Raw genomic sequence first — 16,119 nt, 5'->3', positions numbered from 1 at the left:
CTCAGAAGTGACGTGGCTTTTCCAAAAGCATAAAGCTCGAGACACATTTGATCTGAGTTGGCCCTTCTGAAATTTAGTTTCGTTGGAGAATGGTTATCAGTAGAAGTCCTAGGGAAAAGCCGTCTCATGTTCTTACGGTCACTGAAGCTAGATAAGCATTTATTTGTCTTTTCATGATGATTATTTAGCCTTGGAGGCACCTTTGAGTCTGTCCTCAAGGATTTAGTGCCCTCAGTATTAGATGGAGCTGATGGTGATTGAAAGTCCCTCTACCCCAAGTCTGCCTCAGTGCGGGAGGGAAGCGTTGCTAACGACCTTTAAGAATGTCCCTTCTCCCACCGCTGGACCAAGTGTCTCCAGCTCGCTGGTGTTGTACAAGCCAGGAGTGAGGCAGCCTTTCCTTTAAGTGAGGAGTGGATCTTAAACATCAGAGTCAAGACAACCTGCGGTCTCCCCCACATGGATTCCTCCTGGATTCACCTTGCGACAACCTGGGGGAGTTTGACAAATGTATTTCTTTTCTCCCACCCGAATCCAGCTTGCCTCTCCTAAAATACGGATCCGAACAGATGGAGAGCCTTTCTCCATCTGGGTGCCTTCTCTCCTCCTTCAGGGACTGAAGGGAGAGAAAAGGAAATGATATTTTTAAGAATTTTGTATACATCAGCCACTGTGCTTATATTGTTGCTTTCTCCAAGTCTATTGGGTAAATAGCATTTTACATATTTTCTGAGAAGCAAACATATGCAAATGAAGTGGGTTTTTTTCTTTCTTTCTTTTTTTTTTTAAAAGATCCCTTGCTCAGAAAGTCAGATACAGGATACAAAGCCGGTATTTTAACTCAAAGTCCACCCTGTTCACTATACCAGTGGTTCTCAGAGAACCGTCCTGGCATGCATGCATCATCTGGAGACCCGGTGGAAAGGTGATTCTTGGGCCCCATCCTAGACAGGCTGAATCAGAAACTCTGGGGCTGGGGGTCTGCACCCCAACAGGTCTTCCACTTCATCCCCATGCACGACGAAGCCCACAGTCTGCACCCTTTTATTCAGCTTCCCGCTTGTGAAAGGAGACAGTGTCTAATTCTCTCCTTTCCCAGTGGATCGCTTATAGCATGGTTCATCTCTAGACTTAGACTTACTTGACACCTCTTAATTTCCTACATCCTAATGCTACTCCTCTAAGTCATTAACAAAAGGGAAGTACTCCCCTTGTGTGCATGTGTATGTGTGTATATGTATGTTGGTGTACACACACACACACATATACACACGGTTAAAGGTATTACTTTATTAGAAAAACAGGGGAAAGTGCTCAGCTTATTTATTTTAAGCAAGCCAATGAGAATAGTTTTAAAAATTAAAACTTACACGAATAAATAGTCACACAGGGTCACAGAATCTTTTTTCAGTGCAAATGGTCTGTCCTGGAGGACCAGACTTGCTCCCAGCAAGACTGTGTTCTGGTATTCCTGGGAGGAGTGCTTTCTACACACTGGCTCAGTTTCTTCATAAACAAATGCAGAGGTATCGGGAGCCTGGAGACCAGCGTAGGGAAGTGTAAGCTCCTTTGCGGGGGAGGGGCAGCAAGGAGGGTTTTAAATGTTGATATGGCAAAGCAAAACAGCAACAGCCTTGATAGTACCATCCGGTCCTTAGTGAGATACGACCTCCTACAAATAACTTCATTTCTTAAAGCTTTGTTTTCTCATCATTGTGTGGAATGATGATAATTCCACACAATGGAATTAAGGGGGGCAGTGATAATCTTAGGATAGAAATAAGATTCAGCGTAAAGAGTTGTGCAAACAGTAAGTGATTATTTTACTCCTTTCTTACCCTTTGCCCTCTCCCTCCCATCCTTCTTGCTCTCCTAAGATGGGCATTGCCTTTAGGGAAACCTGAATCATGTGATGCCATCCCCACCCGCTATGAAGGAGAGAGTTTCCCCAGTGCCCTGGTCATCATCAGGCTTTGGTACATGCCATTAACAGAGTCAAAAGATGTCCCATTTAGCAATCACAGCAACGACTGCACTCTCGGAGACATCCATCCACGCAACACATGTATTTCTGGCTAATTATCTTTCTCATGTGAGCAAAGTTTGTCATTTATAATTTTGTCTCAAGTACCCTATTCATATATTCTGTCCCCTTCTCAGGCATGGTTCACCTGAAGAAAAAACAAAAGAAAAACCCTCTCCCTCCTCTGTTACAGCACTTTCCAGATGTCTGTTTTCCATCCTTCACCTGAGTCATTACACGAGGTTAGGGGTGTCTTGATCGATCCCGGTATGTCAGACCCTCTTTGCCTTTATTAATTCCACTACTCAGCTCTCATCCCCGGTGCCACTGATGTTTCTCATGCTGCTCAGCCTGAGTCCCCAAGGCCATGACAGCAGTATGCCTAGGATGGAAAATGGAGGAAAAAAAATAAGCAAATTGTAAAAACTCAGTGCCCAAGTGCTCCTGGCCCCACAGGCCAACACAGGAATGTGGTCACAAAGCTACCTGGTGTGAATTCCCTAGGGTAACTCACTCCCTCTAATCCCATTTGGTTAATACTGCTCTAAATATCCGGCATTTGAGTTAGATATAAATCAAGGCTTTCACAGTCATTTAAAAATCACAAGGGGAAAAAGCCTCTAGGAACCTAAGAATGGGCTTCATCTATAGCCTGATTACTGGATGGATGACAGAGTGTTCTGGAGGGGCTTTCAGAACCCAGGCAGGGAACCTCAGATGAGATAAGAGACCAAGGGACTGTGGCTTTCTCTGCAAAAACCCAACAAGAAAAGCTCGACACTAGGTGGCAGCATTGCCCCACGATTGCATTCCAGACCAACCCAGGCTGGAGATCTTGGGGGGAAAATATCACAACATTAACACAGAGACAACCATATTGCAAGATCAGCCTATATTATTTGACAGCCACCCCATACCCTCTTCGTACTTAGGACCAGAAATTCAGCATGGATCATTGCAACTCTCTGATATGTGATCTGGCCAAATACTGTGGGTAAATTACAGCAGAAGTGGGTGAAGTTACTGGTTATGGGGATCACTCTTTCTCAAAGAATGGGAATTGGATAGATGTTTCCCACTCCAGAGAAAGGGGATGGCATTTCAGACTTCAAGCAGAACCCAGGGGAGGTGGTGCTCAGCCTGAGGCCGGTCACAATAAGTGTGAGGGTGTTCAGTTACACAGGTGATACTGAACGTTACTAATAAAGTCAGAATCATCCTGAGTCCTAGACCAGGATGGTTAGAATTTGGAAACGGTTTTTAATGGCAGGAATCCTTCTTGGTGACACAAGTCATTAGGAAGAGCAGCGCAAAGACAAGACACCGTTTCTCAAGAAATCAGCTCTTTAGTTCCCAAAGAGATTTTTTTTTTTTCTTTTCCTGATGAGGAGCTTGAAATGAACTATTTGGAGCACCTAATGGGTCTTAAAAAAGTGTTTTTGTTCACTTGCTGAGTTATAGGTACCATCTGCGGTTTGATTTAAGATCTCAGAAGGGTTGACATGCCTGTTTCAGCCTGAAGAATTTGAATTCCACTGAATTCCCCAAAGACTGAGCCATTCAGTCTTCTGTTCCCCCCACCCCCACAGACAGAATAGGACTCAGGAAGTAGCAAACCCAAGTCATATCTGGGACTGCAGCTTTCAGAGAAGCAAACGTGATGGTCCTCTTGAGATGCTCCTCTCTGTATGAGAGGGGAGCTCTGATGCAGGTCCAGGTGCTCCTGGTGCTGTGGGAACCCAGCCGACCACGCGTTGAGGCTGAAACGTCAAGACTTAGCCCTTCGTTCCCTGGATCACCATGGTGTTCTCATGTAGCCCAGTGACCACTGAGACAAGGGACCACTAAGAAAAGCAGACAGGGGTCTAAAGCATTATGAACTTGTCAACCTATTTAATCTTGAAGATGAACTGATAAAATGCAGGTGGACTGAAGCTCATGACCCACTGCCAACAGTGGGCTCTTCACCAAATCACCCAGCAATATGGGCGATACAGCATTTAGCGCTGCTGGTGTTCAGACCCTTCTGGGCACAGGGTATAGTCCTCTCTTACCAAGGTGTGGGGTTTCCATGTTCTGGTTCCTCCAATTCCGTAAAGGAATTATTTAACCCATTTTGGTAGCGAATGGGGAATACTTGAAACGCCCCTTTGCAGAAGAACTAGCATTCACCGATGGCTTCTATTTTCTATGAACCTTCCCCTAAAATGCCTTGTCTTGTCCCTCCAGATTGCATGGACACACCTCCTCTGTGGGGAGTTGGGTGAAAACGGGTTCATTCTGTCAACCGCCGGGTTCCAGAGCTCTGCTTTCTGTCCGCTCGGTTCATCCCTTTGCAGATTCAGAAAAGAAGCTCTCCTTTCTCCGCAAGTCCTTACCAACCCATTTCATTTCCTATAGGGTTTCACCTGTAGGTGTGCCTACGGCGCCACCTCTCATCATCAGACCCCACTATCTGTCCTCGACAAACACCCTTCCTCATTTTGACTTTATGCCCAACCTCGGTTTGTGCGTGGTTGACCTAAGTCAGGACATCAGAATAGCTCCTTGCCGTTTCGTCATCTTGCCAAACACGATCTCGAAATCAAATAAACCGAGGCTGATCTCCGCCCTTGGAGCTAGAGCCTCGGCGGTTCTCTTTGCTACTGCGTTTCTTTCCCAAGTTACGCCGGGGGGGCTTCTCCCCGGCCAGGCACGAAGTGAGACCGGCGGATGGCGGCCAGCCTCTGCCCTCCCAGGACCCCTCCAGGTCGCCGAGCTGCCCACTGGCTTGGCCTCGTCCGGGTGGGGGGCGCGGGCGTCCCCCGCCCGACGCCCAACAAGTCTCCTTCCCCAGCCTGTGCGCGGCGGCGCGCGGGGAGAGCGCGGGAGAGCGCGGCCCGGCGCGGCGCGGGGAGCCAGGCGCCCGAGGCCGGGCCGGGTCTGGGATGGCGCCGTCCCAGCTCCATCCCCTCTCGGTGGGAAGGGATGGTTGAGTCCAGCCGCCGCGGCAGCGGCTCCTTGTGCCGCGAGCAGCCTGTCTTCCGCGCTCCCCGCCTTCCCTCCCGAGCCTGCCTCTCCTCCCTCCCCCGGCGCCCCCTCCCTGCCTCCTCCCCCCCCTCCCGCGGCTCCCACTCGCTGGCTGCCTTTCCAGCTGCCTCCGCTCCGGGTCTCTCCGGCGGCGCGCGCTCCTCTCTCCGCCTCGCCCCCTCCCGCAGCCTCGCAGCCTCGGTGCCTTCCTGCCCGGCTGGGCGGGCGCTCGTCCCCGGCCCCGGCCCGGCAGCTCGGTGTCGGCGCTCGGAGCAGCTCAGCTCTGCCTGCAGTGGGTTCGGGACCCGATGCTATGAGAGCGAAGCGAGCCGGGCGCCCAGACCTGCGGGAGGCGTCGGATGCGCGGCCGGTCCGGAGACCGGGATCTCTCCCCAGCTCGCCTCGCCCTCGGGTGATTCTCTGGCTCTGTCCGTAGCCCTGCTGTGCCTCGGAGGAGCCGGGCGCGTCCGAGAAGAGCCATCGCTGTCGTGCGCGTGTGGAATATCTGCAGACATGACTGCGTGGGGGAAATTCGAGTCGCTGCTTCTGGCGCTGCTGGCACTGTGCGCGGGGCTCCTCACTGCAGCCCAAGGTAAGGCGGGCTCGCCGGCTGCCCGGGCGATGCGCGAACCCTCCGAGGCCCGGCTTGCGAGCCTGGGGTCGGTTCGGAGGCGGGTAGCGTGCCGAGGGGCCGGCCTCCGCCGGTGGCTCTCCACCGCGGACGCCCCGCGATCGCGATGCCGGCAGGCAGCTTGCATCGCCCTCTGCCCACCCTCATCTCCCGCGCCCCACCCCCGCCCTCCTTCCCCCTCACTCGGGCTGAAACGAAATGCCTCTCTTTTCTCGGCGCCCGCCGGGGGCTGTTGGGGAGAAAGAAGCCACCCCGAGTTGGTGAAGCTGCGTGGTGCCTGGCGGCGATGCCTCCTCCGAGATGCGGGAGCAGCGGGTCCTGGTGGCCCGGGTGGTTCCGGGACTTTCTCCCCGGACCCAGAGCGCCTGGGAAAGTGGGCCGGGCCAAGGCGGCCCGGCAAGTTCTGGCTCTCTCGGGGTTTGGGTGCCACGGGCGAACCTGCCTGCCGCTGGGCCGTGCACCCCCCCACCCACGACCTCGGGGAGTGATGGGGAGCTCCTTGGCCAGGCCGCCCCCACCTGCCTCTCCCCGGACTTTGTTCCCTGCAAGTTGGAAGGAGCTGGCGAGGTGCGTGGAGAGAGCAGGGAGCCCGGGACCGGGCTCAGCCTCAGAGATGGTCGCCAGGTCACAGGGCTCTCCCGCCCTGCCACCCCCTGGTCAGGGGAAGGAGTGTCCCCAGGTCGCTCCTTGGCTTGGAGCTCGTGAACTTGGTGTTCTCCTTGAAGCGAGTTAGGGGATGTTTTCCCCGAACTAGCCTACAGGCTGAAACCCCGGGGCTGGCACCAGCTCCTGCACTTGTCTATTCTCTGGGAAAGAAAACAAGGTCCCTCTTGATTCAGAGGTGGGGAGGGGGGTGTTGATTGTCACATTGCAAACTATCTGCCCCCATTTCCTCATTTTAGCCTCCTTGTATACCCCCCACATCAATCAACACGTATCGTCCCACTCCCGAAAACGTCTATTTTTCTTTCTTTTCCTTTGAAAAGGATGAAGTCAAATCATGTGGGTATTTTTTTTTTTTTTTTTTTTTTGTCGGCTGTTTGCTCTTTCCCCATATAAAAGTCCCTTTTCCTCTAGATTCTTCCATCTTCTTTTCCGCCCATTTTCTATTCCTTCAGCGTTCCAGATTCAGGGGTGATTGACAAGGCGAAGGAGGACCGTCTCTGGTTCCGCAGGGAACTCCAGATGGGCCAGGCCTGGGGAGAGACGGCAGATTAGCGTCCCCGCGCCGTGCCTCCCCTCCGCCCGCGTCCGGGGCTGCTTGAGAGCCCACAGCTCGGCACCAGCTCCTCCGCGCAAGCACCGGGGTGTTTCAGAAGGGTGTCCGTGGGAATGCGCCCCAGGGTCCCAGGGAGCGCAAACGCTCGGTTAGTTGCTGGTCAGGCTTGTTTGGGATTGGGAAGCTTCCCCAAGACACCGACCTGCCCCCCTGCCCGGCTGGGTCCAGCCGACCCACCTAGGGAGCGGCAGGTGGAGCCTCCAGGGAGGACGGCTGGCCGAGCCGGGCGAGCTGCGGCCTCCGGGCGCGCTGGGCTGGCTGGGGACCGAGCGCGAAGCAAGAAGAGTCGAGGGCAAACAGGGCTGTCCCTGGAAGGTGTGCACCTTCCATGGGTCCAGGGTCGGGGCAGGACCCGGCTTTGCCCACTAAGCCCCTGCGCGAAGTGAAAACACCTGCTACGCAACTCTGCACAACTTCCCGCCCCTCACCCCCGCGCTCCGAGCGCAGCGGGGCCTCGCCAGGCAGCTCAGCCTCCTAGCGCACTCTCGCTTCCCCGCGGTTCCGCGCGCTCCGCGCGCCCTTCCCCCGCAATTAGCAGGGGTTGGTGCGCCGAGACGCCGGCCGCCCTGCCCCGGCTGCTTAATAATCCGCACACGTGTGCGCCGGGCGGATGCCGCCCCCGCGCGGGTGGGCCGAGCTGCTGGGCTCGGGCGCGGGCGCGGGCGCGGGCCGGGCTGCTCCGGCGGATCCGGGTCCACCCGGCTCGGGGCGCGAAGTCCTGGGCGCCCTGGAGGGGCCGCCGCAGGGAGCACAGCGCCTCTTGTGTCCTGGGAGTCCCAAGTCCCGCCCGTACAAGCCAAGAAATGGAATACAGGGTCCCAGGCCCCTGGCGTGCGCGGTGCGAGTGTGTGTGCGTGTGTGTGTGTGATTGCGCGTAGAGGGGCCGGGCGGCCGCTCTCAATGCGCTACTGCCTGATGGAGGCAGCAGTGGGTGCGCGCGGCTCCCCGTCGCCCCCGCGGGGACCGGGGCCGCGACCCCTCTGCGCCGCCGGGTCGAGTGGAAGCGCCAGCGGTCGCGTGGGAGAGCGATGCGGGCGGGAGGCTGTGACGCCAGCGCTGGCGCGGCCCTGTGTGCCCGGGGGGCTAGGGTTGGGGCGCAGTCCCCTCGGAGAGGGCGCCCGGGGGGCCCAGGTCGGACCTCTGCCGGGGGCGCCCGGGCCCCGGAGCGCAGGAGGGCTTCCCCGAGGAGTCGCCAGGGATGCGGGGGCCGCGCCGCGCGCGCCCAGGGGGCTGTTCCCGCGGCGGCGAAGGCGGGCGGGCAGTTCTGATGTGTGGGGCGGGATTCGTGACCTGTTTGCGAGTCGTGAGAGGCTGGAGGCGGCCGCGGTTGCGGTCTTTAAAATGCTGTACCTTCTGTACCGCGGTCAACGGCTGTAGTTGATTGTGGAGGCCGAAGGGACCGGGAATCCCCTGTGATACTCTTTTTCCTTTGGATTATTAACGCGATTGTGAAGGTTGGGTCTCATGTGTGCATACTTCCTTAAAAGCCCCGCTATTGCAGGGACCCCAGAAAAGGGAAGAAAGCTTGAAAACCTCTCCCATTTTCATCTAGTAAGTAGGTGGAATAATTCATTCCCTGAACACAGATTGCGCTCTTTATCGGGGCTGATCTACGGGCTGTTTGGAGAAAGTTTGCCTCTCAGTTTGTGTCTTGCCAGTTTGTGCAGCAAGGAGAATGCAGCTATTTGCAGGCATTATTCAGAAAGGTCCTAAAATTTAGAGGTACATATGTAGTAGCTCTATGAGTCTCACCATAGGAAGCCTGGGAGAGAAAGGTGATGTTTCTCAAAATCTGTGATTCTGAAATTCACGGACACTCCCAGCAAAGATTTAAGCGATCCTTGCCAAATTTCCACAAAAACCTTTACAAGAAGAGGAAGGGAAGGAGAGAGGGAGGGAAAAAGAGAGAGAGAGGCAGACAGACAAGGTTTCCCAGACCTTCATACTTCTATGAGTTGCCTCTATCATTACCAGGATAGGTGCTAAGACCTTTCTTTTGCTGGCTGGGATCCTCATGGGTAGGCAACTGCAGCGATGTGTCTATATGCACTGTCTCCTGGGGAACAGAGGAAATCCTGTGAAGAGACTTCCAGGGACAAACCCTGATCCATCACACACTAAAAAGGCAGGCCATCTAAGGGGAAGTTAGTATTTCTACATCCATGATTTGCTTAGCAAATCACATTTATTTTTTATTGAGTTGTCAAGGGGATTTTTTTTTTCTTTTCCAATTTATAACTCTTCAGCCCATAGCTCTAGTGCTTCTGGAGCACCTATATAAGTCTTCTCTGGGGATTTTAAGTCCTTAAAAAGGTAAGCAAAGGGGAAGCATTCTTCCTAAATGACACATTTTATAAACTTGAATTGGTAGGACAGTGAGGTCTCATTAAACAAGTTCCAAGGAGCAGTAGCAGGTAGTAACTGATGGTAGAATTCCCTCAGGTGTCAGAATCTGCGCTAACAGAGAGGCCAGGGGTCACTGTTTTGATTCTGGCTTTCAGCTGGCCTGCTTGATGGGCAGAGTGCCAGGAATGCGGTGGAAGTTCCTACAGGCACAAACAGCTCCTCCTGGGGGCAATGCTTCCTCAGTCTCCAGTTGACTGTCTGAAGCAAATACCGATAGGGCTTTGAAAATGTCAAGAAAATTGTTCTGCTTCCTTTAAGAAATAGATAAACAAAGTCTCTGGTGTCCAGTTAGCACTCATTGCAGACGAAACAGCAAATCCAGTGTAGACATTTCTAAGCTGTCAAAATGCAAATGGCATATTAAATACTCTGTACTCTACTGAATTCTAAATGGGCCCCTGGTAAGTTTTCTGCTGAGCTTATAGTGAAAATAAGCCACCAGAACTTGCATATATGTAACTTAAACTGCACATTCCCTTTAGCCTTTTATATCTGGTGAGGGTCCTCTCTCTCTAGAATTAAGAAGTTGCTTCAGTACTTCTTGCAGAGTAGATGACAAAGCTATATTGTCTTTTAGTATTATTTGTTTAGCTAACACATCAGAAGAAGACATCTGAGTTAAAAGGATAGGTACTCTGCAGCCTATAGCATTTACATCTGTGCGTTGCCTGGGCACCTGTGCCACTGGACTAGGAAGCTGGGTTTCTGGACCAGTGGTGGTAACTGATAGAATCAAACCAGTCCCATTGTGTGGTCAGGCCACTTTGGAAACCAGAAAAAGCCAATGTTTGAAACAAGAAAGTGGGCTTGGATTTGCCGTCTGGGGCACAGAAAAAAACTCTTGGTCCTGAAATAATTGGTCCTGAAAGAAATCAACCCCTTGAGCTTGCCTTCAGCTTGCACAGCCACTGGGCTTAGGGAAAAACCTATGAGTATGAAAATCAGATAATCGTATTTAGGTATTTGCCTAAGTGCAAGGAAATAAGTCTTCTTCTACAGTGATGTTAAGATGACCTTAAATGTTCTTTGACAAAATTAATCTGTCTATATGTAGGGTGGAATTTAGACCCTAGTACTCAAATGGATAAATACCAGAATTAAAATCCCCATTATGGAAAAAAAGAATAAGAGAAAATTGTTTCACTGAACTGGTTAAAACTGACTAATTGTGACAGCTTTATGGAAATAATGTACAGTGTATACTCTCCCCTCTCCCCACACATCAACCTCTTTGAAGCACATTTTTTTCTTTTCCTTTTCTTTTTTTTAGTATTTTTGAATTTAGCTGCAATTTCCTTAAACCATATCTACCATGCCCTAGTTTGGGGGAAAGAAAGGGCCCTCAGCGCTGTAGGGAGGCTGCGGGTTTGTCTTTAGTCTTGGACACCTTTGTTCCAGACAGAGGAGACATCACCCATCCCGTTGAATAAAACCTCCTTCTGCATATGTGGGAAGCGTTCTACTTAGGAATAACACTTCAACAAATAAACTTGATTTAGAATCCCTGTGACTTTAACCCACTCTGTGTATCTCTTGCCACACGTGTCTCTTGCTAAAACTTCTTTGAAGAATGAAAAAAAAAAAATGCAGGCATGGGCAAGTATTAAAAATAACTACTTTAATGCTTCTCATGCATTTTCCAACTTATTGGTTGAAATCCTCCTGCTTTATCCTGCACTAGTTTTAGCTTTGGGAAAGCTATAAAAGGGGTATTTCACTGTTGTCATTCTCTCCAAATATAAGTAGAATAAAAGAGATGCTTCCATCTTAATACTTATAATCTTAACGTGATTTTGCCCCCATTGTCTGTAAAGCCAGAAGTGATGAATAATGCTTTGTGATTTAAATATTATCCTTTTTACTACCATGAGATCAAGGGAAACAGGCATGAAAGAATCAAGCTGGTATTACTTCCCAGGTTTTCACCAATGAGTCACTTTTAGGATATTGTTACAACCTGAGACTTAAGTGGCATAAAACGTTAGCCTGATTCTAAGCATCGTTATTCAGTTATTTTTGGAGTTGTATTCATTTTTGGAGGCCCTGCACCTTGGTAAGATCCAAGAAATCTCATACAACATGTTGATATTGTAAATGCAAATCCAAGGTAATGGATCTATTATCTGGGATTTATCATCATAATGGATAATAATGGAATTATCCAGATAACTTTAAGCCACGTGGATCTCAAAGGAAGCAGAGCAGCTTTTGAGGACATCAAGCATCTCTCCAGTGTATGTTTTGGGTACTAAACATGTTCCCATTGTTATTGAAGATGTTGGCATTGTGGTCTTGATGTTGAGTTTTTGAATAATCTTTTGCAAAGTGTGTGTGCATACTGACCACTTGAGGTCTTTAAATGCAAGTTTCAAGGCTTCTCCCCTCAAGTGATTCTCAATAGTAGTTCTGAGTGGTGTCAGAGATCTGTCTGTCTGTGCATCTGTCTATCTATCTATATATCTATCCCAACTTTCCTTTCAGTTAGAGGCCTCAAAACCTAATAACCTCTTCACAGAGTATTCATAGGCTAATTAGCCCACCCTGATTTCATATTGAAACTACATAATATGCTACATAATGAAACTGCAATTATTTCAGAAGATTTCTTCTTTATCTTTAGTGTCTCCATTATCAGAGTTCATCATTCTATGCTGTTTAATCCTTTTTTTTTTTTTTTAATTATTTTACAACTAAGCTGAGATTCAAGTTCCTTGTCTGTAGTGTTTACATTATGGGATGACTTCAAGGGATTATTGTAGTCTTTCATATAAAAATACTGTAAGAATAAATTAGTTTACATTTTTTTTTCCTTTTACTCTTTAGTATACTCTGATAAGGTTAGTGTTGTAGAAGAAGGAGCTAAGTGTTAGATTAAAATTGGAATTATTCAGGAAATGTTCTCTAATGAATTAAAAACCTTTGAAATTAATTATGAATTCTAAGCAGTTCTTTTCCAGATGCCTGGTGAATCTCTATGCTTTTCTTCACAGAAACTTACTTATGTTTCCTCTTGTTGTTAATAGAAAATGCCTTTATTAATCTTTTAAAAGTGAATAATTGTCAACACAGAGTTTATATCATGCAGAATATGGGGTGGGCTCTCACTATGCCTGTTCCTATAGAATTCTGCACCCTTGACCTGCTTCTGGTTTTTAAAACCCCAGAACTCTCTGAGTGAATTTTCACTTCCTTTTTCTATCAGTAAATAGAAAATCAACATTAGAGACCTTTGACTTTTATGCAGATGGATAATCTTCAGAGATACAGAAAGTTAAACACAGCTCCTTCTGAGGAACATGGGTTCTCCTGGGCTTAAGAATATTCACTTTTCTTTCAAAGAATGAACCACAGACTGTGTTCAAAGGCTGTCAATAGCTTCTGTCTCCGTTTCAGACTTTTTGTGTGTGGTTAGGAAAGTGATGTACTTTGATGTGTAATACAGCTGTGGATAGTTAAGACTTGCAGGGTGTGATTGACACTTCATACATAATAGAGGAGGAACCCTGACAACATAAGAAGGGTCACATTTTTACAAGAAATTAACAAAATGGAGCAGATACTTCCCTTCCTACACTGGAAATGTAAAATTTTCCAGCATCAATCTTGCCTTTCTTGTTCTGTCTCATTCTTGTTCTCCTTTCTTTACAAAATATGATTATTGTGAACAACTTAAATCCAGCCATTAGAGTTTTCCTTTGTTTATGGCTCTAGAAATGAGGTCGCAGGGCATCTACAGACTACCTGCTCAATATATATGCACTGTTTTATATGGAAACAATATGACATTTTCAAAATGTAAATCCTTATACTTTAAAAAATTGTGGAGATAATATCAAGGGAAAGTCAAGTGAGAAAAATCATCTCAGTATTAGGTAGAATTATGTTTATTTATTATGTTTATTATAATTATGTTTATTTATATATTTAAGCATCTGGGAGGAGCTGCTGTCACTGGAGGGAAATGTATGCATGTGCTGTCAGTCACTTCAGTCATGTCTAACTCTGCAGCCCTGTGAGCTCCTTCCCAGGACCCCGCCAGACTCCTCTGTCTTTGGGATGCTCCACGCAGGAATGCTGGAGTGGGTTTCCATGTCCTCCTGCAGGGGCTCTTCACGACCCAGGGATCAAACCCGCATCTCTTACATCTCCTGCATTGGCAGGTGGGTTCTTTACCACTAGCAGCCTTGGGAAGCCCAGGTGGATGTATGTTTCTAGTCAGTTACCATACTCAGCAATGAAGTTCTGGGGCCAGAGAAGAGACTCGGGATGTCTAGACTATCAGTAGGATTATGGTCATCCTTCTGCTCAGTTCAGTGTCACTGGAGTTGACAAGTACCTGGTATTTACCTCCCCTCTTGAACAAAGAAGACTTTGAATGAGTGATGCCCCTCATGAAGCTTACGCTCTTCAAAACAAAATGAAAACTGAAGCAACTTAACTTTGATGAGTGATTATACAAACTGTGTCAGAGATATTGAGGGTCATGCAGATGTGGGAGGGGGGTTCCTGTGAGAGCTGGGGTCTTCATACCGCCTCTCAAGGAATGGAGGAGAGGGAACAGGGACAGAACGAGTGAGAAAGGTGTGTGAGGACTGGCCCGAGGACAGGCAGCAGGGTGCAGAGGACAAGGTGAAGATAGACCCATGCATACTGAGGCTTAGTGGACTCCTCCCCCGAAATTCTTCTGTGGGTCCTGAGAGCCAAACGAGGCATGTACACTGCTGCTCTGAGACTGGTTCCTGAAATACGAAGGTGCATGTCTTTTTCAGGCCTCGCTCTTCTTTTCCTCACATGCCCAGTGGGTCAGACCTTACCTGACTTGGGCGGGGAATCTTACAGCCATCAGACTACCCTGCTGCTCGAATGCACATTCACAGTTTCACCGTGAATAACCACTGTTCTCCCGTACCTGATTGTGTTTTGTGTGTGTGTGTGTGAGTTTTGACTAATGTGTCAAAACTGTTCTGTGAAAAGACTCGTAGGGGAGAGATGACCTGTGCAAGGTATCAGTCACGATTTTTTTTCAGGTGAGTTTGAGTAAACCCCGGGAGTAGGTGATGGACAGGGAGGCCTGGCGTGCTGCAGTCCATGGGGTCGCAAAGAGTCCCACACGAATGAGCGACTGAACTGAACAGATGCATGATTTATTTATTCACATATCTAAGCTAGAACATGTCAGAATAATTAGCTTTGAAATCCTATACCCAGGTTATTACTTTGCCAAGCTTATTCGATTCATCCATGTTTCTTCCTCATAATTGTTTCTCTTTGTATACAAAGTAAGGTATCTGGGGTGTTTGTAATTTTTTCCTCTTCTAGTGATAATAATTTAATGATATTAGACTGTGTTTAGATATGTCAACCTACAATTGTCATTTTGATCTTCATGGCTATTTTCTCTCTGCTTTTTAATTTGAAAGAATTTTATAAGAGGATTACAGAACAAAAAGGAAGTAATCAGTCTCTTTCTTTAACCACTGCAATTACACAATTACCTTCCCATTGTTCTCTAGTGGCAACAAAACATGTAGATGCGACAAGGCGTCCAGGTGTTTAGAAAATAAGAGGTCTTCTGACCCAAAAGTACCAAAACTGTAGCCATGCCAAACTGGGAGGTATGATTTATAGCTCCTGGCAAATGTGTTTTTCTTTCAGTTTTATGATGGATGGACAATAAGCAACCTTTTTTAAAAAAATTTATTTATTTCAATTGGAGGCTAATTACTTTACAATATTGTAGTGGTTTTTGCCATACATTGACATGAATAAGCGACCTTTTAAAAAAGAGTGAGTATAAAACTGTGAAGTGTTATGTGAAGTGGTGGTGGGTTTTCTTACTTTTGTATGTAAAACCAAAAATTTGTGAGAAGGGAAAAATTTCATAAATGAGAGATCTTGTGTCATTTATTGAAGCCTTAAAATCAGAAAAAAATGTATTTGGGCCACATTTTTATGCCTTTTAGTGAGAGTTCATTCTTTGTCCCAGTTTAGGAGAGGCTGAAGTCAAAGTTGACGATGTTCGTAGCAAGATCACGTCATGCCGTCCTCAGGCCCATACGTTTATCCAGGTCTGCACACCGCAGGGAACAGTTAAGAGCCGGAAAGCTGTGTCGTGAAGGACAGCTGGAGGGGCGTCTTCCTCCTAACACTATCAGCTAGCTACTGCTGTTTAGCATTACTACCACAAACTCAGCAGCTTGAACAGCACGCAGGATTACAGTTTCTGTGGGTTGGGGTCTATGCACAGTTTAGCTGGGTCACATGCCCTCTGCACATGGTCTGACAAGACTGAATCAAGGCGTTGCCCGGGTACTGTAGTCTCTTCTGAAGTTCAGCTGGGGAAGGACCCAGTCCTGAGACAACTCAGGCGGCTGGCAGAATTCTGTTACTTGGGACTGTAGGACTGAGAGCTTAATTTTACCACTAGCCATTGGCCAGACTATATTTTCAGTTCCTTGAGAGGCCATCCATGGCTCCTTTCCACCTGGGGCTTCCCAACATGGCTCAAAGCCAGGAAAGGAGAGAGAGATCCCAGCAAGTAGGGTGCCGTGGTGTTATACATTATTGGGTGATCATGGGCACACAGACATATGCAGCACATCACTGTTACATTATTCCATGGATTAGAAATGAGACCCGGGTCCTGCCCACCTCAAGGGGCAGAGAACTATACAACACAAACACCGGAAGTCGGGGATTGTGGAGACACCCTGAGAGTCTCCCCACCATGTCTAGAAATATGCCAGCATAGAAAGAGCAACATGCAGTCAA

At 48.5% G+C, this 16,119-nt stretch overlaps 2 protein-coding genes across 2 annotated transcripts in view; both read left to right on the top strand.

The window, feature by feature from the left end:
• The first annotated feature begins 4,975 nt into the window (after positions 1–4,975).
• The window catches only part of CSMD1 (CUB and Sushi multiple domains 1), a 2,074,203-nt gene continuing 2,063,059 nt past the window's right edge, over positions 4,976–16,119 (top strand). Inside the window, exon 1 of the mRNA XM_086379826.1 lies at positions 4,976–5,624. Within this exon, the coding sequence (XP_086235952.1) occupies positions 4,991–5,624 (634 nt within the window). The 5' untranslated portion in view covers positions 4,976–4,990. The remainder of the gene's footprint in view (positions 5,625–16,119) is intronic.
• LOC147343418 (uncharacterized) lies at positions 7,795–10,927 on the top strand. Its single transcript, XM_086379822.1, has one exon. It carries the CDS (start codon positions 7,843–7,845, stop codon positions 8,317–8,319), a length of 477 nt encoding a protein of 158 aa, XP_086235948.1. The 5' UTR covers positions 7,795–7,842; the 3' UTR covers positions 8,320–10,927.

This window comes from Bos grunniens, chromosome 27 (assembly GCF_055505025.1).
Source record: "Bos grunniens cultivar Pamir isolate PY7600 chromosome 27, Bosgru_T2T1.0, whole genome shotgun sequence".
Classification (NCBI taxonomy): Eukaryota; Metazoa; Chordata; class Mammalia; order Artiodactyla; family Bovidae; genus Bos; species Bos grunniens.
The sequence above is the reverse complement of the archived record's forward strand: the minus strand, read 5'-3'. Positions and strand labels throughout refer to the sequence as shown.

What these genes read in the sequence shown, in the direction of transcription:
- LOC147343418 (XM_086379822.1), top strand. Translation starts at nt 7,843, where the DNA reads ATGCGCTACTGCCTGATGGAGGCAGCAGTGGGTGCGCGCGGCTCCCCG.